The 26,064-nt window shown below is 42.2% G+C and overlaps 1 protein-coding gene across 1 annotated transcript; it reads right to left on the bottom strand.

The window, feature by feature from the left end:
* Positions 1–427: 427 nt before the first annotated feature.
* On the bottom strand, positions 428–17,437 carry KLF5 (Kruppel like factor 5). The gene is made up of 4 exons (XM_033084169.2): positions 17,294–17,437; positions 14,577–15,453; positions 13,452–13,511; positions 428–1,390 (listed from the first exon to the last, which is right to left on the bottom strand). The coding sequence occupies exons 1-4, from the start codon at positions 17,300–17,302 to the stop codon at positions 1,212–1,214; spliced, it is 1,125 nt and encodes a 374-aa protein (XP_032940060.1). The 5' UTR covers positions 17,303–17,437; the 3' UTR covers positions 428–1,211.
* Between the last annotated feature and the right edge of the window lie 8,627 nt (positions 17,438–26,064).

Raw genomic sequence — 26,064 nt, 5'->3', positions numbered from 1 at the left:
ATCTCATCTTTGGCCCTCCATCTACAATTTCAAGGCTGAGCATGGTGGTTCAAAGTCATTGTTAGCATAAAAGGGTACCATTTCATTGACTTCAATGGAGTTTCAGCGACTTCTGTCAGCAGTAAATTTTTCCCTGCATGTGTCCATCTGAACAGTGGATTAACTAAACTGCACTGTAATTAAAAAAAAATTACTGTATCCTTTACCTCTGGTAAATTACATCCAATATCCACATGAAACTAGATCATGCTGGTGCTGAACCAGCTTAACATGTCTATGTATGAAAACTGCATCCTAAATCCTTCCTTTTAAAGTGATACTAAGTTTAGCTTATAGTAAGAGGTTTAACATTCTGCGTTCATTTTAACTATCCCTGCTATTTCAGCTTCCAACATTGACTTTACAGTTCATTCTGCATGTTTTGCCCTTTTATGCAATTTGAAAACAAACTCCTGCTTTGAATATTCAGTGCACACCATTGAGTTAACAGGTACAAAATATCTGACTAAATTGGTACTATTTTGAGAGGTATTTAAGTAACTTTCTTTATAAATGTGCCATGTTATCAAATGTAAAACAACTGCTTTTTTCAGATGTTTTTAGAAAACTTCTGTATTAAACCTAAAAAGCTGATTTGCATATTTACAAAATCTTTGTCATAGCAAACATGCAACACACAGAACAAAATGCTTTGTTCTATGGCTGTTCATTAATTTTTCTATGTATTTTATATCCACAGAATGGCTTAACATTAAAAAAAAAAAACCCACATGTACTTAAGTATGTCCAGTAAAAACCTGACAGATTACAGTTCATGGCTTTTCCACTGTGTGCATTTATCTGCATCCTCTGGTTAATTTGTTTACTAAACAGTGTCACAATAATGACAGTGCTTTGGTCAAAACACTGCAAGAGGAAAAAAAAAAAAGTATAAAAGCTGCAATGTGTTGAGATATAATACTTGTAAAGAGATGAAATCTGCTGACTAAAGCCATATACATCATGAAAGCAAACAAACGACTGAACACTCTGGTAATTGTGATACAGTGTCTTCCCTTTTTCTGCATAAATATACAAAATATACATTTCCAGTTCCTTTTAAGATCTCTTTTAAATGGATATACTCAAAAATTCAACTAATTTCAGTTGTGTGTCGAGAGTCAATAGGAAATTGCATAGATACAAAACAGCCTCAGCGAGCAGTCCAGCTCCTAGTTCTGATGCCTCTTCATGTGGAGTGCCAGGTGATCGGAGCGGGAGAAGCTCCGGTTGCAGACGGCGCACTGGAAGGGCTTGGCCCCCGTGTGCTTCCTGTAGTGGCGCGTCAGTTCATCCGAGCGCGCGAACCTCCAGTCGCAGCCTTCCCACGTGCACTTGTAGGGCTTCTCTCCTGAAACACAGCACGAAGAAAGGCAACTGTCAGCTGCCACTCCAGCAGAAAACCAACGTGAGCGCACACTGGACGGCATTAGAAACAAGGAGCTGACATACCCTATTCATCACGCCCCAAACTAACAGCCCTTTGGTTTTTTTCTGCAGAGTTTGCGTTTGAAAATCGGATTTAATATCTCATTCAAACGTACAGAACTTTCAAACATGCAAATTGTAGAGAGCCACGGTAGAGAAATGCAGAGTTAAAAAGCCTGCATGAGACATGCAAAACATGCTCCTTTACACTCACCACAGTATGAGAGGGAGCAGGGGGAAAAAAAGCAGTCTCATGTGACAGTCTAGCCTGGCTGGTAACTTACACTTTCACCTTTCAAAAATGGGCAATTTAAGTTATACAGTGTTTTTTTAAGAGGTCTGAAATGGTAAAGAAGACTTCTATAAGGATTCTTTGCAGTGTGCAGATCTGTTCAAGAGCTTCTGATATGTGAAGAAAGGGGCACAGTGTGCTATAAACACAACAGGGATAGTATTTTCTAAAATGTCACAACCAATAAAAACTTGTGGTATCCTGCCTGGGGCTAGCTATAAATAGAAGGAAGCACCTCCAAGTTCAAAGCACCCATTTTCAGAATGAAATGTCTTTAATCAGATGCTTAAATAGCTGTATTTTAAGGGGGCAAGTGCTTGCTCTCTTCAGCAGTCTACACTGACATAGGAGGAACACGGCATCTGAAAACTTGCTGTGTTACAGCAACTTCAAAATATCCACCTAGTCTTGAACACTCGGGCCCAGGCACCTGAAATGTTCACATTCTCCATTTTAGAATTAGAAACACAGTATTTTAAGCATGCTTACAATTTACAGGTGTTTGTTGAAATGGGAGAAATACAGAGTCACAAAGCCATGACAACTTCTGTGTGAAACCAGAATTTTACAGGGGTAAGAACACACCTGCCTAGGAGCTTGTGTGGGCTAAAGAGGTTAATGTTTGATGTTGTTTGACAAAAACACCTTACAGTTGGGAGAAGGAATTACTATCTATATATTTTGTATTCATTTGACCCATTTGGCAAGAAGAGAAAGAAAACCGAGGGTATCAAAGCACTTGGCAGTAGTTTCACCTGCACAGAAACTGACCAAAGCTGAGCTTTTCAAACAGCTAATCCACCTTACAGATCTTCTACATCTACGCTGCTCCCAAACCTTTACACTGACAGTCTCAATCCTACTGCAGAGTGGAGTGCCTCCTACTTTTCCCTGTTTTATACCACACCCACATGTAGAAGAAAGAGAGGGGCCAGCATCCTGCAGTCAGAGTGTTTATTCTGCATCAGTTATGCAGGTAACACCACCTAAGAAACTCCAAACATTACTTCAGAGGCACTTACTTATCATGCAGATGAAATTATGAAACTGCTTTTGTCTTATGCACCAGAAACTTTTCATCTACTACTGAGAGCAGAACCAGCCCTTTGTACTGCTAGGTGTTGTCACAACCAGAACCAGACTTTTTCAAGAAAAACAAACCACCCACCCAATCAACAATCTCTTTGCATCAACAGCAACAGGGATTTATTGAAATCACGGTGGAAACATAACATCCCTTAGAAAAAACAAGGGCCCAGCATCACCTCTCACAGAATTTATAATTATTTGGTGGAACAGAAATCATCACAGATTTCTGTCACAGCTGAATTAACTCTGAGTAAATTCTGATGCTGACTGTAGATGGGAATGATCTATCATATGGGGTTCATTCTTGCTCTGTGCAACACACACTGTAGGCTAAAATACAGATTTCATTCAAACCCAGTGTGTAAAACTTTTCTAACACCAGTGAAGCCAGGTGAGAACACATTTGGTCTGCAGAGCAGAATGACAGGAACGGCCCCTATTCAGTGCGGGATCTTTTGCACCATATAGATGATCCTTAATGTATTTTAACTGGGTCAACAATGGAGGCTGTAAAAGCCTGTGTTGCTGACCCATAGACACAGCACCAGGGAGATAATCTTTGAACACTTTGTGTTAAAGCACATGTGCACACACAGAGGTTACGCAGAAGTATTACTCCTGTATTCAAAATGTTGTCATTTAGAGACAGTGTATTTACTTCTTCTCCTCCCGTCTTCCTCCTTTTCTCCCTGTCAGCTTTGAATTCTTCTTTAAAAGCCTTCACTCAAAACTGCCATATTACACTGAACTCACACTTGACTCACTGAACAGTGAGCCTGACACCCTCACTGTCCAGGGAGAGCATATACAGTCAGGCTTCTATCTACAAATGCCTCTTCCTGTGTTTTGCAAAATTATACAAGGAATTACAGAGAAGGTAAAGAGGGCAGGAAAACAGCACTAGTAAACAAAAGCCTAGGAATATCCAGACCAGACCGGAATGGAGACCCGGAGATCAAGATCTGTTTCCAAGTCTGGCCCTGAGGAAGTATGAAACACAACAACGTGCTGGGCTACGCTGCACTGTAAAAGCAGCCTCAAAGTTGTTCTGTGTAGGTGACACTTGACCCTGTCAGAGTGCAAACAACAACAAAAAAAGCTGTCCCCCGTTAAAACTTTCCCTAACACGCGAGCAGTGTCAGCAGGTGCTGGGAAGGCTCCTGGCAGAGGAAGTGCCAGCGTGCCAGCACTGGGCAGCAGCGATCCCTGGGTGCCACAGCGTCCCAGGCAATGCTGAGTCCCACAGCCAGAATCCCCACCAAACTCCAGGGCACTCAGCTTTGTACAGACACTCGCCACACTGTCATGGTGACATCACTGCCTGCCAGGGCCACGGACCCTCCTGGGGAAAAGCTCAGGCAGTGCCATGCGGAACAGCACCGCTCCGGCTTGCTGGCAGACTTCTGCAGACCCGAGCTAAACCATGTGCTGCTCAGGGGATGAGCAGAGGCAACGAGCTGGTGCCTTACTCAGATTGTTTTAATAGTGTTACTTTTATGTACTGGAAATTAAAGTCGGAACGCTGCTTTAACCCCTGCTTTGGCCAACAGTGAGAACTGGAAAATATATTTTTAGTGCCAGTGCAGAGGCCTGGATTATTTTGAATAAATCCTACGGGTAAAATACTGAATATCTATGTTTGTAATGCTAGTTTCCGTTGGAAAGTTCTATTTAAGAACTGAATCAATTTCAAATGTTTTTCGTTGGGGCAAGGAGGAAGGGGGGGTAAAAAAAAAAAAGTAGGTGGAGATTAATTTTCACTCCTTTAGAGCAAGCAGAAGAACAACTAGCTGGTAGTATTTTCTCTCTCTCAACCTATACACATGCTTTTTGTCATTTAGCAGTAATAAGAATCTGGTTTAAGTTCCTGCAAGCAAGTGGAAAAGAGTCACATATTTTCTGAAGTGATCCTACTACTTTGCCGTGCTGACTTTAAAGCTCTGAGGAATCTGGGTTGAAGACTTACTTTTTTAAAAAGCAGGTATACACAACAAGGGACACTGAACTCTTTATCCACTGTTTTCATTGGCTACATAGTAATGTAAGATTTGTTTACTTTAATGATTGTGCGAAATACAGTAGCTGTAAAGTTTCAGAAGTATTTGGTTTTCCTCCAGCAATTTAGGGCTTCTATAGGGTGTCAAACCAAGAATGCCACTGGCCATCAAACGCGAGGGCAGTACGGCTCAGTTACTGGAACACGATCACGGTATCAAACAGATATTTCACTGTAAAAGCAAGAAAACAGCTAACTCCTCCACTTCAGGGGAGCTTCCACGGGATTTGTTAGAATGTCAACACTGTTCAACTAAAACACCATGGAGGAAGCTGGTACCGATTTCCAGCCAAATAGCACACTCCAACCCTTTCTTCCCAAGCCAGAAATATTATACACAGCACTTCTGGGAAACAGAACTGCTTTCCTTTAAATTATACTTCAACAGGATAGGGATTTCATAAGTTTAATTGGATTTCTGCACAACCTCCTTCCAGTATCAATGGTTTAAAACATTTTGCTAGGCTTATGCATCGCAAAATATATTTTTAAGTTCCTGAGCTCTTAATACGTATCCAATCTCCAGTTTTAAAAAAATACATTTGTGGAGCATGAGAATGAGACTTGTATTTGAGCACAGAAATTTTAAGCCCTAATGTTTAGATTGGAAGGTCTTTTAAAGAAAGCACGCAGCAAGAGATAAGGGAGTTTAACCTGAAAGGAGACTATTTTGCTTCCAAAGTGCCTATTTGTAATAAAAAAATTATTCATAATGCTGTGAGATTACAAGGATGTCAAAAGGACGTTTAGATGTTCACAAATATAACATGCTACACTAACCAGCCACTTCAACAGATAAAATCTCCCCCAGCAGATCCCACGGTTCGGGTTTCTTATCAATACCACAAGAAAGTGGTCTGGAACAGTAAAGTACACACACTGCGTTGCCTCTTTTCCCTCTAATTTATCTTCTGATTCAGTTGTGTCAAAACGCACCAGTTGCTTTCCTAACATTTAATTCTAGTTGCTGGCAGTGACCCTCATGGCCATGCTCATTTGGGTAAGGCACAGTGCCACCAGCGGCAGGGAGACGGTCATTTTGGAGACACCTCCTATCTCCAACACGCAGCCTCTGTTCAAGAACATGTTTCTGTTTAAAATCGTTTGGAAAAAACAAGTCACTGACAGACTCCATTATTGATGAATCTCCCCATTAACCAGAAAATAGGCTTCCTTATTTCACCAAAGAGTTTAATGACCTGGTTTCTGTAATTCACTGCTAGGACAGCTTTCTTTAAAAATAAAGTTGTAAACAGCAAGGGCTGGATATTCAAACCTAAAGTTAGGTAACTCTACTGGTATGCAGAAATCCAAATACAGATATTACCACAGCCAATGCCTGCAACTTTGCTTGTTTCCTATCAGAAATTTCTGTCAGAGCAGCCAGTTTCGAGCTTCCTTAAGGAGTAACACATAGTACACTTTTCAGACTCCAAAATTACAACACCTGATTACAGTTCATAGGGATATAAAGGCATAAAGACAGACCCCTGCCTCCAGTCTTGCCATCATTTAATATTACCTGTGATTATTATGGAACTATTTCTAGAGGCAAGTGGTTGGCCTTAAAAAATATTCAGCTAGGTGTAATAAAATTGTGGCAGGCACAGCAGAAGTTTCTATACCGAAACTGCACCAGTTATGTACGTAACCTTTATCATGTTCAGCTTTAAAACAGATTATTAAAAACATTTATGTTGTCTCAAAGCTTTCTGGTGCATTTGTTTTCAAATTTTTCATGTCAACAACAGTTGTCTTAATTTCCTGACATGCTACCAAATTTTAGAAAAAAATAAGAACAAATGAATTTTTTTTCCCGTTTTAGTTTGCTTGAAACAGTGTTTCTCTAGATCACAGCACCATAGTTTTAAACTCTAACTGGGTGACTGGACTTGAAAGTAGTTACTGGGGTGTAGGTCTGCAAGCATTCAGAAGTTTTTTGCTCCCAATATCTACCTAAAATCAGATCTTCTTTCTCTTACTGACTAAGTGCTAAGTGCTGTAGTCATCATTAAAAGCAGCTTCTTGGTTCGGTTTTGGGCTTTTTTTTTTTGAGAACAGAAAGCTGGATTTTCAAAATAAATACTCCCTCAGGCATTTAAAAGATCTTCAGTGCACTAAAATTCTCAGCTGTCCAAGATGGAGATGGATGAGAGTGCTGACAGCAAGCCAGGTACATCCACCTTATTCTGTGAGTGATAAAACAAATTTAGTCCTTGAAACATCCATCCACAAATGGTATGAATGAGCAATATATGCTGCACAGTTTTATGCTGCAATAAAGTACCTACTATTGTAGTGGCTAAAGGGGTACCATTAAATGCTACTTCACAATGAAACAGCATTTTAAGGAATTTTGTAACAGAGCTTTGAGCTCAGCACAAAGTCTGATCACTGATAAATGAAGCATGAACAGGGATAAAAGATAACTCACTGGTGATCAAAGAGGACAGTGAAAAGAATTCACTGACTACAGAGGTGCAGAAGGCATTAGCCTCTCAGCACTCCCACCAGTGCTAGAAGCACACTTATTTTGCTAAATGTTGTCTTACGCAGTTCAAGGATTAGTGGGGAATCTTGACTGCCCTGTGCAATGGTTTATTTTCTTTCTGGTATAACATTCTGTCTTAACAGAGGTGGTCTCTCTTCAAGGAGATATGCAAACACAGAGGGAAGGAATTTTTTTTAAGTAGGTTTGTAAGAAAACCATGCCATTTGGGGTGCACGGCTGTGTCTACACATCCTGTGCTGAAGAACACACTTCCTCACCTTTGCCTCTGGTACAAGAACTGCTCTTTAGCTCTCTCACCAATAAGACTGGCTTTTGTACAGTCAGATAAGAGGTGCTCTTAAAATGGAATTTATTAAACACTACTGTAGACTTCCAGATTTCCATCTACTATAGGCACACACACACCAAAAGAAAAAAAAAATTAAGGCAATACATTAAAGGTATTTTAACTCAAAGCAAAGCACTCTACACTTGCCAAAATCAAAGGTTTTAATATGTCCTTAATCAGAGTTGTTAGAGATCCCTGAATATAAATAATGCAGCCTGACAGGACAGGAATGCTGCTACCAAGATACTCAGACTAAACTAGGACATTACTTAAATGTTTCTAATCTTTCACCAATGGGAGGTGCAGGTCATCTAACAAACAACAAGCAACACACTACCCTGGTTGGAACCAGGAGTCAATCGTCCCAGTCAAGCCTCAGAAATTAATTACAATAAGGAATGTCTGATCAAATAATGGAAAGTTTTAATCACTGGCAATTGCTGTGAATCTTGGGACTATATTAGCCTATGTAGGGCGGTCTCAAAATGGACTATATTTAAAGCCGGACTCTTAGGTCAACAGTTTCTTTATCAAGAATCAAATATCCTGGAACTGAAGTTTAATCCTCTCAGGGAGCAATTGACAGAAACAACAGTTTTTTTAAGCTTTCATGCTTAGAGGGACTTTCTAGGCTTTTAATCAAAAAGAAAAATATTAGGCTTTTCTTTTCAGTATCTAAAATCTAACAGGAATATCTTCACCTGACACCTCGGAATTTAATTCCTGCTTCATGAAAGTTGTATGCTGGATGCCAGTGAGAATGATCAAGAATATTTAAATAAAATTTAGGTTTATGCTGCTAAGATTTCAACCTCTTTTGAGCAACACATTCAAACTCTTCCCATTCAGCTTATGATTGCAGATAAAAAAACAGATCAATTATTCCCAAGGCCTATGATCATTCATGAAGTGTTTGAAAAAAATGCATTATTCTCCCTCAAACTGTGGTTTGCACAGGAAAATAATGTACTTCCATTTCTCACACAGGCAACTAATGGATTTAGCAGAATTCATAAATAAAAGATACTAACATACCCTTCAGCAGTGTCTAGCAACACTGCACTTTAATGCACTTTGTCAACAGTTTTATTTAACTCTCTTCCACTTTCCCTTATGGTCTCTATCAATGATGGAATTTACTGACAGCTCCTTAAAGTGCAATCTATGCAACTGACCCATTTAACAGGTCAAAGAAGCTGGATCTGCACAGAAGTATTACTTAATTGCTGTTTTCACAATTTCAGGATGAGGTTTGCTGTGGCTGCAACCATGAGCAAGGCAGAGTATTTTGGGGACTCCATTCCTCGTTTGCACACCATGACCGAAATCACTCACCAAAGTCTTGTTATGATTTGAGCTCACACGTTTACCCAATGCGCATTTCTCGCAGCAGGAGCCCAACTACTACCCGTCTTCCCTTCTGAACCAGGGGCATCATGAATTCCCAGGCAGATGGCACCACCCTTAACAAATGTCCATACACAGGTATGGTGAACTGAGAGCATCGAGTCCCAGGGACTGCTCAAATCTACTGCTTACAACTGGTTCTAATTCTAATGTACCATCAGTCTAATTCTGGATCTATTGAGGCAGAGATCTAAAATAAAATAAAACGTTTAACACCTTGAGGTACCGCACAAGTCAGCAGCTGTTCCATGCCTATATAAACATTTGGAATAAGCAGGGACTGTGGAAGTATTTTGAGTGCATCTGATTAGAGAAATGCCATTTCTCTTGAGTTATCTCGGCTTCCACTTCCCATCACCAAATACAAGCTAGATCTATAGATAGAGATGAAATAGTTCTGTAGTTAATGCTAGAAACTATTAATGGCAAGCCCACCATGTGACCAGAGAACATGCCTGTACAAAGACTCTGTATACGGAAAACCAGTATGCAGCTGGAAAATGTCCTCAATGCGTGCGCCTTGATGTGTTCAAAACAATCACAGATTTTCCTCTTAAACACATACACAAGTCTGAAGTGTGCAGCTGCTCACAGAAATAATTAACTCTGCCCCTTTACCCTGTAGCCAGCTGTTCTGCATTACAGGTAGCATACAGGTAATGGTATTCCAGGTGCCTGCACAGCCAACAGGTCACAATCCAAACGTTTGGCATATATAGAAATCTAAAAGGATACGTTATAGGACCACTGTTTTAATGATTACTTGATATATATGTATATACTTGGATGCTGGAAGAAGAACTGAATTAAGTTTATCCGCAATATGCAAGTAACTGCCTTTCCCGAGATTTGGCACACATTTCAGTTTGGACATACAGCTGTTATGGCAGAGCTTTCAGATGGCTTTGCTGCTGAACAGCCCGCGATAAAATGCGCAACCCCCTCACACATTAGATACCGCAATTGCACAATGCCGGGTACAAAACAAAACTTGTTCCATGACGAACAGGTAACATTATTTTAAAAGAAGCTCCCTGCTTCAAAAGGTCAAAAATCCAACCTGTTTTGAAAGATGTTCCAATAAGTACTTTACAACACTGAGTTTTAAAACACATTTTACCTGTTTCAGAAGTAACTAACGTAAAATTCAGGTATCATACTGAAGTGGCTTAAGGGATTAAAATGTACCACACAACTGCTCCAGGACTGCATGGAAATGGATGAAAAGTGTTCTGTATCTTTTCAACACTCGAATCTTTGTTCATACTCTGTTTTGGAGTTGCCAGTTTACCAACTAAAACTTACTTGATCGTGAACAAATGCTAAAACACTACCTAGGGAAAGAAAAACGTGTGCCTGCTTCAACAACTGATAAAAATACATAACCCTATCTTAACTCTTAAGGGGAATACTGGATTCTTGATCAACAGCAAGAGTCCATGTAACTGCATTAAACCAGCAGAACTATATCACTTTATACCACCTGACTTGGTATAAGGTGAACAGCTTGGGAACACCTAAGAAGAAAAATATATGGGATTCTGCTCTTGCCCGTTTCCTATAGTTTTGTTTAGATGCAATTTATAAAATCTGACTGTGCGTTCATATCTGAAGTGAAAAAAAAAATGGACTACAGCCTACATTCCATCTATCAAAAGTAACATTTCCCTTAGATTTGTTCTCAAAGAGCATCTACTAAACCCAGGGAAAGCCTTTCAGAAGAGAAAGGCTGCTAAATAAATACTGTGAAAAGGTTGTGATTTTCCAATACAAAAGGAAAACCATGAGGTCTGTCTTGACTTTTAATGGCAGACAAACTTTGCTGCAGGCTCTTTTATTTTAAGATGACAGATTGCTGAGAAGGGCGGGAACTGGTTGGGATGAGAGAGAGACTGCAGCCAATTTTAAAAGGTATTGTTAAGAAACTAAGAATAAGGAGAGAACAACTTCAGTGGTCCATGATTACTAAAGAACGGGTTTAGCCAGATAAACAGGTCTGCTATCCCTGAAGGGATTTGAAAGAATATCACACACAACTTTATTAAAACGGCTTACGTGACATTTGCTTTAGACTTTGAAGGTAAAAGCTTCACAGAGTCCTATAAAAATGTTTTAAAACTAAAAAATCAAAACTGATTAGTGCTGTATGAATTCACAGTTCTGAGGGGATGGGATGAACATCCCCTAATTTAGCCCTCGGCATTGATCCCTTTGGAGATCACTAGCAAGATTCCCTTGTACTCTTGGGGAAGGCTGAGCAACTTCACAGGTTTCCCTGAGTTTGTACCCCTTAACTTCAGCATTCCTTAATCGATCAAACATTAAAGTCAGAGATCTGGCTCTTAAAACACACTTCAACCGTATGTTAAGGCAGAGATCAGAATCGCTGGAAGTCTTCAAGTATGAAGTGAATATTCAGGAGAGTTAAACTAATCCAAACTCTGAAATACTGCAGGTAACAGGATACCGACTCACATTCTTGCATGTAATGCACGCTTTAGACAGTTTATCCCTTCATTCACCTCCCCAGAAGACCCTTTGTATTACAGACCTGCTTAAGTTCACTAGATTTTTATCTAAAACAACATTCTTGTTTCCATGAATACATCAGCTCCTCTGACCTTTGCACATTTATCCACATTTCTAGGTAAAATAGTGAAGGCAACAATAAACATTAGTGACCCTAAGCAATATATGCTAGCAATGAGGTATGTATCTCTATGCATACTAACTTTGTAAACCCTGAAGTCATTACTACTCAAGGTACAGAAGAAGACATAAATTGATTTAAAAAAGGAAAAGCATTCATTTCAAATGCTGACTATGTAGTGTTAATGTTTAGACTAAAGCTTTGCTTTTATCTCTCCTCCTAGTTATTTTATAATAGCAATCAAGTTATTTTAAAATGTTATTTAGTTTCTGGCTGAAGTGAGCAAGTGGAAATTGTACACTTAAATTTACAGATTATTTATTAAACAGGGATTCTACTCTCTGACACTATTCAGATTTACAGTCTCATGAAAATATTCCTTTCTTACTAAACTTACTGCTACATAGTGATTATATACTAAGAATATTTTTAGCAGGTGTTTAGTCTGTCACTAATGTAAAACAATCATCTGTTAAACTTGCTTTTAATTTTTCACTGTACAACACCAGATTTCCTTAGTAACATTTAGCCTGGACATACTCAAGTTCTTTACAATAAATAATCTAACCATTTATAATAGCTGCCGAACAGAAGGCCTTGTTTCCCTAGAGATAGTAAAACATTTTGTTAGACCACAGCTCAGGACAAGTTTTGATTTAAGCTCAGGTGAAAACTCACTCCTTGAACGGCACAGCCGTAGCCCTGACAGTCAGCTTCTTCAAGAACAATGTTGCTTCAACTGTGACTCGTGTTTTGCTCTAATTCTAAGCCCATGAACAAAAGAACCAGGGCTCACACCAACTTCTAAAAACAGGAGACAGTCCCTTAATTTCATTTTTTTAGAAAATCAGTCATGTGTTTTTCACTGATTTAGCATGAGTGGCTCTGTACCAAGATCCCAGCAAAGAACTGCCCTAAACAGTTTCAGGTGTGCTGGTAGTGAGCTATGGTTTTTTTTTTCCTTCTCTCCCTCTCTCCTGCTTCCCCCTGCCTCGGCAGGTGAACGCCTGGGAAGAGCATCAGGGGCAGTTCCACCTCCCAGCCACCGTCCCTGGGCACTCACGGCTCCCGCACCACACACAACCAAAAAATACTAAAAAATTGAAACTATGTCTTTTTTAAAAAAATAAGCATGGAGAACACTTGTCTTTCAAAAAAATAATAAAACCCACTTAAATGCCAAGGACAAAGTAAATGGACTAATCGTGGGAGTTTTCACGACGTTTGTGAAAAATTCTAAGATTAAACAATCCTAAAAGGTCATAAAGAAAGACCAAGCCAAAAAAATCTATCCACTCAGATAAATCTTCAAAACTATAACATCTTTATTGTGTTTAATTCACTATTTGGGGAGGAAAAAAGTGGGCTTTTTTTAACATTTTAATGGTATTTTAGACGGAAAAGGAAAGTTTCCATCTACTTTATTGTCAGCTATTTTGAGTTCCACTGAGGTTTAACAAAATTGCATTAATAAAACAGATTTTACTTCTCAGTGACCAATCCTCAAATATTTTGTAGCTGAATTGCCAGTCTGTCCACACCACTCTAGAGAAAACAGGGAGAAGCTGGCAGACCCAGCGTGCTTGCTTTGTCAGAAAACGCGTCAGCCACGGACGAAGAGAGACAGCGAGAGAGTGAGCACATACATACCTGTGTGAGTTCTCAGGTGCGCTTTTAAGTGAGAAGACTTTGTATAAACTTTTGTGCAGCCTAAACAAAAAAAGCAAAGAGACTTCAGTAGGGAGAACAGAAACACTCCTATGTTTAAACTTCCTCATTCAGTGCTGGGGTACTATCTGGACACATTTACTGCTTTCTGGCATCATTTTTGCCATTTAGAAGCAATATTTTATATAGAAAGCTCCTAGAGATATGTTGCTTTACACAGAAAAAAGAAAAACATGTATGTTTCTGGTGGAGTTACTGCTTTGTAATGTAGTATATAGGCAAATAGCTGCTACAATCTATGTACAGTAACACCTGCTACATAAGTCAACAACTTAGTAGGATTTTTTTCTTTTTTAAATTTCCAAGAGGACCTGATCAAGACACGACTCCATGTCATCATCACCCAGGGCTCAACACAACTCTTCCACTGGGCGTTTATTGTATGGCACACTGAACGGGCGATATGGCCCCAAGAGTTGATGAAGGGGGAGCAGCAATTTCTCTCTGCTCTACAATGGGTGTGCACGTCTTGTCTGGGGTCACGTACTACATGGAGGCACACTTCAGCCAGGTCCCTCTTCCCCTTCAGTGCAGAAGGCAATCCATCTGCAGACAATTTTCAGAGATGGTTTTAATGGATTTATGAGGGCAGCTGAATCATTTGTTCGTAACAAGGAAGAATGGTCATGGCCTTGGCTACCGGGAGCTGAAATTATTCTTGCAGTGCCGGAAAATTCAAACAGAGCTGTACTGCACTGGAGAAATCGAACCCCTGCTCCATCATGAATACTGGATAGTCACAACGATCTACACCAGCAAAGGCCAAAATTTTTAGTTTTTATTTTCTACACAGTCCATATCTTGTAACATGGGAAAACAAACTCAAGAGAATGACAAATGACATCAAGAGTACCTATTATTTAAAGAATGTGAGAGCATTCCACTCAAAATAAAATGATGACGACGACAAATTCTACTTGGACAAAAAACTATTTGGTTCTCCCTAGGTGTAGACCACAACTAGAGAAAACCACTTACACCTCATTCATCATTATTCACACTTTTTTTTATTGCAAGAGCTGGGATTTTCTGGCACAGATTGCTTACCTGGGTAGTCACAGTAGTGGATACGTCTCTTCTCCAAATCTGGGTTACTTCTCCTGTTGTATCTGACAGGTTGGATGTTCTGGGGGGTTATGGGCAGAGTCGCTGGTAAATTCGGGTTGTGAATCGCCAGCTTGGAAGCTATAGTTGCGGCATATGATGGAGGAGGGGTTAAATTCTGCAGCATCTCTGCTTGTCTGTCTGGACTTCCAGGCTCTGAGCTTGGGGGTGAAGGAGGGAAGTAAGTGGCCTGCTGCTGCAGAAATTGGTTTGGCATGGTGTAGGTACAGGGGGGGATGGCCTGGAACTGTTTCATTGCAGTCTGTGGCACAGCCGAGGAGAGCGTGTTAAGGCCCGCCATGGCTGAGGGCATGGAGACACTGCTAAGGGAGTCCATCACGGCTGCCTGGGGAGCGGCGCTGGGCATGTCTAAATCCGGGGAGCTCAAGAGCTGGTACAACTGGCCTTGCTGGGGCGTGATGGAAAGATGGACATCTGGAGTAGGAAGCTCCTGCTTGATGAAAATGTTGTTCACATCAGGAGTTTGGTGGGAGCTGAAGATGCTGGTAAATTCTGGGAGGGCCTGAGTGGGAGCAGGGGTAGGGGCAGGGGCAGTAGTTTCGTTCTGGTGGCTAAACATGCCGCCCGGCTCTGTCTTGATGTGGGTTACACAGGGTCGCTGAGATTTGTACAGGCCAGTTCTCAGGTGGCTGATGTCGGGCAGGAAGACGTTCATGTTGATGCTGTAAGGCAACCCTTCGCTATCAGTGAAAAACTGGTCTACAACCGAGGCACTGTCTCTTCTGTATTTCTTATGTTCAGGGATGACAGTAACAGGCGGGAGCTGAGGTGTCAGGTATTTCTCCATTTCACATCTCGTCTACAAAGACAAAACAGACCATAATCCACATGATTTTTTTACCAGCTAAGAAAGATGATGGCATCCAAGTCATGTGAAGCTTTACAAATAAAAGGCAATACTGTTCATCCAGCTGCAGGACACCTACAGAGGAAGCTATGAATGCTCACACTAATGAAAACCGGCTTGATTTTACAATCAGCACACTGATCAACATCATCAAGGACAAGGAGATAAAGTCACAGTACAAAGTGTTCACACATTAAGACAGATCTGATGTTTCAGCATACACAAACTTTTCATCTTTTATGCCTAAAAGACAGTGTGAGGTGCAGAAGTGACAGGCACTCTGCCTAATCTGCAGATCTCCTGCTCTGGAATTCACTGCTCGAGCAGGGTGACTGCCTATCTTTCAACCCGCTTCTCTTTGAAATGCTAACTGTAAAAGCCACATCCTCAGCTGACTACTTGAATACTAATACTCCAAATAATGTTTATATATATATATTCCATACTGCCATGATTTTTCATCTTTAGAAAAACGGGATTTAATTAGAAATACAGCACCAAAGTGTAAAGTTATTAATAATATCGAATAAAAAAGAGACGGGTTGACTACATCAGAATATTCTTTGTGTAAAGTGTCTCCAGGACTACATTTAAACCAATAATAATCTATGCAGTGTATAATTGTCTAACAGCGTGATAAACATGTCCCTATCCATGCCTCGGTTCTCGGAGAGCTCTTTAATTACTGGAAAATCATCCTCTTAAGCACAGTAGTGCGAGGGAATCCGTGGGTGGCTGGAGCCCTATACATTACTTGTGTACAGTCATCGGTAAAACATTTATCATGAACTCTCCAGTGGGCAAATGCTACATTCCCCCCTGCCCTGTCAAGAGAGTGCTCATACCAGACCCATTTAGCACCCCGCAAGCGAAAGCAGCTGACAAACAGCAACTCTGCCCGAAAGTGGATTTTAGGACCTTTCTTCAAAGACCCCCGGTAAACACCACAAACAAACACAGCCGCCTTCCCGTCTCTTTGATCTGGATCTGCCCCGACATGCCAGGCTACATTTTCCAGCTCTTGTTTACGAGTAGAAGGCAGCGCGCTTTGAAGACGGGGAGTTATTTACTGGTTAGGGAAGACAGCACGGAACGGCAGCGCCCGACAGAGCGCTGCTCAGCACCGGGGCTCCCTCCCCGCGGGAGCCGCCCCTGGAGCGGGCACCGTCCGCGGGCTGGAGCCCGGCTGCGGTTGGCACCTTCCCGCTTTAGCTCCTCCAGCTGTTTGCCTGCGGATCCGCTCCCAAACGGGCTCTTGGGACAGGCACAAAGTCCTGGGAAGTCCCCCCTCAGCAGTGAGTCGTGTGCTCTCCCCCCCCGCCCCCCGAACATGACTCCTTGCGTGGGCGAGGAGGACAGGCGGCCGCTCTAATTCTGCCGCCGGGCAAGTGCGAAGGCAGCAGCTGTAGCTTTCAACACACCCGCGGGGGCAGCCCCGCTCCCCCCGCCGCCCCGGGACAGCCCGGCCGCTGCTCGGAGCCCGCGCCCCGCCTCGGCCGCCCCGCCGGCGGATCGCGGGAGCGCTGCCCGCTCCGCGGAGCTCCGCACGGGCGGGACGGGCGGCGTGCCCGCTGCCCCGCACACACACGCGAACATACACACACACATACACACACGTACACACACACACACTCTGCCGCTGCCGCCACGGTCCCGCACCTCGGTGTCCGCCGCCCTCGCCCCGCAGCCCGGCCCCACCCAGTCCCGCCCGCTCCGCAGCCGCCGCCCCGGCCGAGGGCTGTACGGGCACCGAGTGCCCAGCGGTGGGCTGTGAGCGGTGCCTGCTGCCTACCTGCACCATCTCCTCCGCCGGCAGGTTCGCGCCGCCGCCCCCGCCGCCGCCCGCCGGGTGCTGCTGCTGCGGCGGCTGCTGCTTCAGGTCCTCTCCGGGGAAGATCGCTGCCTCCCGGGCGCCCAGCACGGGCTTCAGCTGCGCGAACACCGGCTCCTCGGGCTGCTGCACGGGCCCCAGGCGGGCGGTCATGGTCAGCACCCTGGTGGCCATGGGGCTGGCGGCGGGCGCGGCGCGGACGGGCTGCCCGCCCCGGCGCAGGGCGAGTGACCCGCGGGCGGCTCCGGGCGGGCGGGCGGTGGCTGCTCGTGTGCTCACTCCCCAGGAGCACCAGCCCAGAGCGCATCCACTCCCGTATCGTCAGTGCCTCCGCCTGTACCTGGCCGCGGGTATCTACCCGGTGACACACGCCCGCCTCTATTTCACCCTACTCCACCCCCGGCCCCCCCTATACCCCACCCAGCCCGGGGAGGGGGCCGGCCCTGCCGCCCGCCCTGCCTACGGGGAGCGCGGGCAGCTCCTCCCCGCCGCCCGGCCCGGCCCGGCCCGGCCCGGCCCGGCCCGCTCCGCTCCACTCCGCTCCGGCCCTGCCCCGCAGCGACGGCACCGCCGAGCGGGGTGCTGATGGCGAAGCGGTCCTGGTGCCGGTCTCGGTCCCGGTGCCGGCTCGGGCAGGGCGGTACCGCCCGGCCAGCAGCCGGGGCGCGGTGCCCGGCGCAGTCTCCGGAAAGGAGCGGCCGGCGCGGCGCTCGCCCCGCAGTGGAAGCGGGTTTTCAGCAAGTGCGGCGCTCCGCCGAGGCTTCTCTCGTGCTTTTACTATTATTTATAGTCTTGTAAAGAAGCACTGTTAATGTGGGCGCTTTAAAACAACTGTCTTGTCCTACCTTTCATCTTCAAAAAGGTTTTAAAGGCAGTCGTTCAGATTTATTATTTTTTGTCCTAAAGGCAACTCGTACTCGAAACCTGCTGCTAATAATTATCAGCCCGGCAGTACACATCCTCCCGCCTCCCATCGTACACTGTCAAAATGAAGTTTTCCAGCATTTTACAGAAATAGCGCAGAGGACAAGGAAGACGGGGAGAGGAAAAGAGGTAGCGACGATTGAATCTTCTCTAACCCCCTTCTCCCTCGCCCTCCCCCCGCCACCGAAATGAGGCAAGTTTCTATTCATTTGTTTTGAGGTGTGGTTTCGACATTTCCCCGTAGACGCAGGACGGTGAGCTAAGCTACCGCATGTTTCGCTGAAGCAGAAACAGGAGGGACGCCGTCTTTCCCTACAACACCGAGCGGCTCACGTCGTATGGGAAAAGCACAGCATGTAGCGGAGCTTTGGAAAAAAGCACAAACTTACCAGGCTTGTACTAGCCCTGTCAGCTCTGCGCCTTCGGTTTGCAGGGAAATCCGCAGAAATGTTGGCAACCTCCCCCTCCCCGTATTTATCCCCTATCATTTACAGACAAGGTTCTTTTTTAAAATGTAAAAAAGCTTTTTTTTTTTCCTGGTCAACCTGGCACTCCTCCCCTTTGCCGCCCAGTCCACAGCGAGTAGGATGTCTCAGAGCCTGCATGCAGAAAGCTAATTACAGAACCAAGGAAGAGCTCAGCATAACATTTCTTTACACGAACTGTCTGTTTAGCAATATGTAGCCTCTTGATGCTTGTTATTACTAACGTAGATCCGGCTACTCCCGTCAGCGCAGCATTTAAAGCCATGCAGGTTAATTTCCATCCGACACCGGCACGTATTCCCGTTTAGGCACCATGCAACTTCTGTGTTCTTTACTGAACACTCGTGGCTGGCATTTCTTTCCCCACTCAAGCCTCTGAACAGGTGTTTTAACCATCAGATTTTAAAATCATGTCTTGTTTTTGTGTGAATGCCCTTCACATTACCCTAGTTTAGGGTTAAACTTCAAATTATGCTTTTTGAATACCTGACATGTCCCCTATGTCAACCCTGTTAGGCTTCAAACTACATTTTTCACCATCTGAAAAGGCAAGTTTAACTTCTCTCTAGTAGCTTTAAATGTGCAAAAGTAGCAATACTACACTTTGCTGTCTGGAAACTAATTCAGCATCCCATGTTGTGCATGCATTGGTGACTTTCAGACATTTATGTGAATCCTGTGGCTGTAGTAACTGAAGTGTTTTTGAGACTTGCATACCTTATTTGCATGTTTTCTCTCCATCTGATTAAGTGAATGATAAACAGATAATTTCAAAAGTTTTTGTTTGTTTGGGTTATTTTTGTTTTGCTTTGTTTCATATATATGCATTTATAAAGGGCCTGCCCTGGCAAAAGCTTTGGCAGGTTACTTAGAATGGTATCACAGAGTAAAGTTCTGTGTATACTTTAAACATTTTCAGAAGCATCTCTGAATGTGTTTTAATTTTTTTAGAGAGCATGTAACTAGGTCTGAACTGCAGATAAATAAATCCAATCTCTTCACCGTTGTTTTTGTGCTATGGATGGTCTAGGTCCTACAGTCTTTTGTGAAGCAAAAATCAGTGGAAGATTACTGCAGACTATATAATTTTTAAAGAGCAATTTCTTATTTTGACTTTTCTACTATCACTAACAATTAAACAGGAAAGTCAGATAGACTCTTGTTCCTGTTCAGGTTCACTGCTTATCTGACCTACATATTGCCGCACTATTTAGTTTACAGATAGTCTAAATGCACTTTCAGATCCAGACAGAAAAATTATTTGATAAGCCATTTCAAGAATTCCCATTGTTATTGGATTTTACACTTCTTGGAACAAATAATTTTCATTTACAAATTTAAAGTCAATAATAAGCTGCCAACTAATGTCATCTCCTAAATTAAATTGAAATTAGTTTGTTCAGAATTAATCATAATGAAAAAAATTAGTTTGTGGCTATAATGGTTTTGGAATATTTCTGCTTCTTTGCTGGTTTTGCAGACTGAGGTAGAAGTGAGTTTATACCTTAATAGATGAATTTGCAAGCAGAAAACCGAGTAAGCTGTTTTCAACCCAGCACAGCCCTGTTTGTGTAGGACTTCAAGCAGACATGTTTACTAGTTTTGGTAACTGATCACACATCTGCAACACAAGTCCCCGGGCATCTTCTAAAAATGCCAGTTCGAGGTCTTTAGTTATTGTCCTGCAGAGCAAAAAAAAAGAGGAATAAAGCATTGATTAGTAAACACCTAGAGCTGTGTATGTGAAAGACACTTTTCAGTGTCCACGGTCACTAGCAGGAGAAGTCCAATGCTCTGTGCTCATAAAAGCTTTACCAGGTTCAGGGAAAAAGGGTTAAACTTTCTGAAACTATGTCGATGCTGCAGGTTCTGAGTGGGCAAGGATCCAGGCTTTTTGAATGAATGTAGACTCAATTACTTTGAACTCTCTTGTTCTGTACATTCCTATTCGCTTAGTAGTGCTATGCCCATTAGGGGAGACAGGAGAAAACAAGAACAAATGTCAAGTCCCAGGCAGTTGGGAGCTTGGCAGTGGAGGAGCAGAGAACACTGCCTTGTGGGAGTGGGGTTGGGAGCACAGGAGTTCAGTGGAGGGGCCAGGATGGAGACAGGCTCTCTGGTTTCCTAACTCATCGCTCCACAAGACATAACTCTTAGGAAAGGTACTTGTGTCCTACTGTCCTGCTGAGAGCAGTAGGGCCAGAGTTATGGGGAGCTGCACGTGTTGCTTGGAAGTGAAGGGAAGGGCTGGAAAGACATGGACAAGTTGTTTCATAATGAAACATGAACAACTTAGGGAAAACTAAGGACCTCAGCTGAACTAAGCCAGGCTTGAAGGCCACAGGAAGATGTCTGATTGTAATTTCAGGAGCTTTTAGCACATAGAGAGGCCTGTTCAGATTCAGCAAATACCTACCTAATTTTTTCACGTAAATTTACTAGAGAAGCGGGCATGAACTTTCTTCTTGCAAAATAGTAGTTGTACTTTTGGCCACTCATTAGACTCCATCTCCCCAAGGGAAGAAATGGTTTTTCTTTTTACGTCTAACTTTCAAAAGAGAGCCAGCACAACCCTTTTACTTTAAGAAAGTCATTCTTTTTCTGGTGCTAACTTTCCTCTGAAGACAGGATTGCACCAGCCATGAGGTACCATCTTAACTCATGACAGGCTTTGCGAATGCCACTCGCGCTATATAATCCAGCACCACCACACTGAGGAATGTAGCAGGGTGACTTTCTGCTAAAGCGAATGTGGGAAATCATGAAATGACAGTCTATTCCTGTGTACCTTTATCTCTTGCTCTTTCAGGATTAGCTTACAGAGGTGTTCCCTTTGCTTATGAAAGGCAAGCGCGGTTCCCATTTTTCATTTCACTTTACCAGAAATACTGTGATAGACCATATGGAGAGAAGGATATTCCTGCTGAAATAACAAATGGCACTCCTTAATTATTTCAGCCTGGCATTTGAGTAAAAACACATTTCATCTTGACTTCTTTCCCTTCTTGACATTTCAGTAGTCATCCCGTTCCCCCTCTGCTCTAGTGTGCAAAGCCTTACAATCAGGAAAACACCTCTAGCTCCCCTCAGACAAGGCTTTGTTTTAAAGGATGTACAGAATGTGAGATTTCATTTTGCCAACCCCCCATATACTCCAGAGGACAGTTGTGTCAAACCTTCCCATTTCCAGTGGAGTTCCTCAGGCTTTTTTTGCTGCTCTGCTGGGAGTGAAGTGTGTACCTTCCTGAACTAGGTTGGCATTTTTGTTAATGGAATTGAACTGGCACACTGTATCAGGCAGAAACCTTCTCAATAGAGTGACTTCAGAACTGGTTTTGACAATTTTTAGGATATAAAGACTATAACAAGCAAAAGACATTTTTATTTTTTTCTACAGGCTCAGGGAGAGTCACCATTGCAAAACTTGGTACATACTTTATAAAATGAGAGATATACGCAAAGTTTTATTTTGCACAGTTAAAAATTAAGCAGACTTTTAAAGTTATGTTTGAAGTTTGCTGAGATTACTAAAAGCACGCAGATGCAGTTGTATCTGTGGTTTGTTTTTGTCCTTTAGCTAAACATATTTTTCTTCCACTGTAAGATGAATAAGTTAAAATAGCAGTGAAGGTTTGTGACAACTAAATAAAGGTATGTAAACTTACCCACAAACAACCTTTGAAAAACTTTTTGCAGCAACAGGTAAAGATGCTACCATGTCTGCATTTTCTGTGTTTTGACCTGAGTCATTCTGCACTGTACAAAGCCTAATTACAGATTAATTATATAAATCTGTCTATGCAGAGGTCTGTTCAAGTATTTTCCCTCAAGTTTAACTTGAGCATGTGTGTATACACTTGCATGCATCAGTCTGATTTGCTATTTATCAAGGCCAGTGCTGACTTGGCGGAACAGATGTTTCAAGATGGAAACTTCAACTGCTCATTACTTGAATTCTTGGATTAAGAATCATCAACCTGTCTGGAGGGAACAAGACATCTCACTCAGTAGCTAAACCCAATCTTTAGTCAGATTTTAAGAAGTCTTAACTTCAGGTAAACAGTCTCATATTACTTAGGTTTCAGGTACAGTTCAAGTATTTTCAGCCCATTTGATGAGAAAAAATACAGAAAAATAATTTATCATTAGCAGTATAGGGTTTTTTTTCTGACCTCTGTATGTTCAGTGTATGTCTGAACTGCAGGCTGTTTATTACAACAGGTCTTTTTGGAACAACAGGTCACTGACTCAGCTTTAGGAGATGAGTCTTTCCTGTATTTTCATCTGTTGTCATACAGCTGCTTGGCTCTGACTTGTTGCACGGAAGGGCCAGAAATGACACTTAATTATTTATGTCACTTAATTATTTATGTATTATTAGAGCAGGTGGAAATCTCTACAAGCGGGATAATTAGATGAGATTAATTAAAATGCTAATGTACTTTAAAAATAACATTCACAGTTTCTGGAAAGGTGGTTTGCCCATTACTTGGAAGTTTAGCGGGAGCCATCTCCATTCTTTACTTCCACCTCCCCTGTCCAATGTGGAGGCTGCCTGCTTTAAAAGAACAAACCGTGTTGGCAATGCTTGTTATCAATAAGTGGTCTTATGTGGTGTTTTAGCTGCTTGGATATACGAGACAAAACCACATTTTTTACTACTAAAGAAAGCATTTTTGGATTTTTAATGTTTATGCTGAGGATCTGTTAACAAATGCTAACTGTAAAGCTGCTGTAATCGCGTTTTTTGGCTGAAATCTCCTGATCAGTAGAGAGTGGTTTGGGTCTTGGGAAATACTGGTCTGCCAGGTGGGAGATGGAGCCTATACAGGCTTGGACATGGCAAAGGGGATGGTCTGGCTGGACAAGCTAGAAGAGCATTAAAGCAGTGAGCTGCTAGGTTAACAATCCCTAGGAGCATAATGAGGTCAGGCAATGAATGCTCATTTGGAATTAAATCATGATGTTAAGAGAAAAAATAATTAAGGGATGTGGTCAGATAAAATTCCTTCACTTCTTATGCTGTGTCCTTTCAAATAGGGAAGAAAGGATAAGCTCCTTAATCAGCTGCCTATGAGGTGCTCAAAGAAGATTCTAGGGCGTTTAGAGGACAGTATCTTCAGGGTACAGTGTGCTGCTCACTGTGATCCTGGAGAAGCACAGAGGCCCTGAGGGACAGCTTTGGCTGTCCAGAGGAGCTAACGAGCCTGTGTGGTTATGTTCCCTGTGGGCCCTGAACTGCCCCATTCAGAGAAGTGGAGAAATCTAAATTTCAGTGTGCCATGGAGCTCTACCCTTAGGGGTGAGGCAGGAGAGTTCATGCTATTAGGGCCAATGTCTGCATAATTCCTAAAATTAAGCCATTTCTGTACTCAAACAGTGTCACATCTAGGGTACGCAAATTTTGCATTAGACAAAGCTAAAATAAACTGTAGGCTGAGTGAGGTGAGTGCAGTCCTGAAAGTTTACAATCTCATGGAAGTCAAAACACCTCTTCCTCGAGAGAACAACCCCTTGCCTTCTGCCTCTTTAGAGGGCATTTTGTAAAGCAGTTATAAATATAGACACTCAACAGCTGGGAAAAGAACTAGTAACAGCAAATATAACTTTGATGGCAGTTATTATGGAAAAATAACATGGAGAAAGAAAGATGCCTAAGAAGTTGACCACCCATATTGAAAAAAAAACATTTAATTAAGGTCCATGAAATGTATTAAGAACTCTAACAATTACCTGGTTTTAGATAAATGATGTAGAATTGTTGATAAGCAAAGACAAAAAAATCATGTTAGATATTTCTGTGCTGCATTTGGGGAAAGAGAGGGAAATATATTTGTATCATATAATGACAAAATACTTTACATTTCAACAGTAATTCAAGAGCATATTAAACCAGCTACTATTTGCGGTCTTAGAGGAGTATGTCTGGAAAACTTCACACCAGGAATCTTAAAAGAGATGGTCAGTAAGCTTTCAGGATCGTTATTCAGTAATTGTTTGATTAGACATGTTCCAGAATTCTGTTAAGAAAGTTAGAGTTAGAACCAATACTTAGAAAATGTAAATTAAATGATGTAGCTAATTATGAACTTGCACTGTGACATTAATTTGAGCAGCTTAATGTGAACAGTCAGTATGTGAATCTATTAAAATAAATAGTATTATTTACGTAACTCAGTATATGCTAATGAAAAACAAGATTTTGTTGAATTATCTTTGGATCATGTTGGTCACAAAATATAACAGAGTTAATGAAAAACATGTCTTTGCAAAGTATATCACTGGATTCAGCTCAACATTTGTGCCTGAAATTCTTAACTGACAAGTCTCAACTTTTTTTCAAATGGAATATTGCAAGGCTAGTGTATAAGGTCTCATGCAGGGGCACTGATTGGTTTTCAACAACAAGCTGTTTGCCTTTCTAAAAGAAGACATAATAGTTGATCAATTTTATTGAGATTCAGTGTGGGGGAAAAATAAATAATGAAGATGGGAAATCTGTCTACTGAAACAACAAATCCCTAGATTCCTTGGTATGTGGGATGCTTCTAAACTATACATCTTTCAGGAGAGATACAAATGAAGACGTGAAAAGGTTCATGGCTTAATTATGTCTAGTTAGCTAGATTCCTTAGATGGCCAAGAAAGATGCAAATCTTAGGTGTCTGAATATCTAAGGTGAACCTTGTAGAGCTGTTATACTGTAACTCACAGAGTTCTTTCACTGAAGTGCTCAATATTTTTCAGCATCCACAGCTCAAGTTGGGGTGCAATCAGTCTGTCATATTTTAGCCGCTGAGCCTGCTTGCACTTGCAGTATCTATTGGAATAATCGTGTCGCCAGAGGAGAGAGCTGCACCTCAAGATGGAGGCAGACACTGCTTCCTTTGGAACACCTGAATTTTGGATGGACTGTGCAGCAAATTGAGGTGCTCATTTTAAGAATGCAGTTCTCAGTCTTTCCTGCTTATCGCCCCCTCCTTATGTCTGCTTTTATTTTTTGTTTAAAAATAAATAAAAATAAAAATAAAAATAAAAACAATAAAAGACCCAAGACAAAAACTTGTATAATTAATTTAAACTTGGCACCAGCAAACTTGTTATCTTGGTTACATTTTAAGAAGTCCTAGTAGTTCAAGAGCACAAGCTCACAGACTGACAGCCGTTTAGGACTTTTACAGCACACATTTAAAACTTATGTGCAGTATGGATGCCTACATAGAGCAGAAACTGAAAATGGATTCTTTGAGCTATCATATCAAGATCTATCAAGGCTGGAGGTTGAGTGACTGGAGTTAAATCTAGACAATTTCAATCTTGATC

Source organism: Catharus ustulatus, chromosome 2, assembly GCF_009819885.2.
Source record: "Catharus ustulatus isolate bCatUst1 chromosome 2, bCatUst1.pri.v2, whole genome shotgun sequence".
Lineage (NCBI taxonomy): Eukaryota > Metazoa > Chordata > Aves > Passeriformes > Turdidae > Catharus > Catharus ustulatus.
The sequence above is the reverse complement of the archived record's forward strand: the minus strand, read 5'-3'. Positions and strand labels throughout refer to the sequence as shown.

Excerpts from the sequence above, each read along its gene's own strand:
- KLF5 (XM_033084169.2), bottom strand. Across the intron at positions 13,512-14,576 it reads CCACTACTGTGACTACCCAG|GCTGCACAAAAGTTTATACA; the intron begins GTAAGCAATCTG and ends TTTTTTGTTTAG. Across the intron at positions 1,391-13,451 it reads GCACCTGAGAACTCACACAG|GAGAGAAGCCCTACAAGTGC; the intron begins GTATGTATGTGC and ends GCTGTGTTTCAG.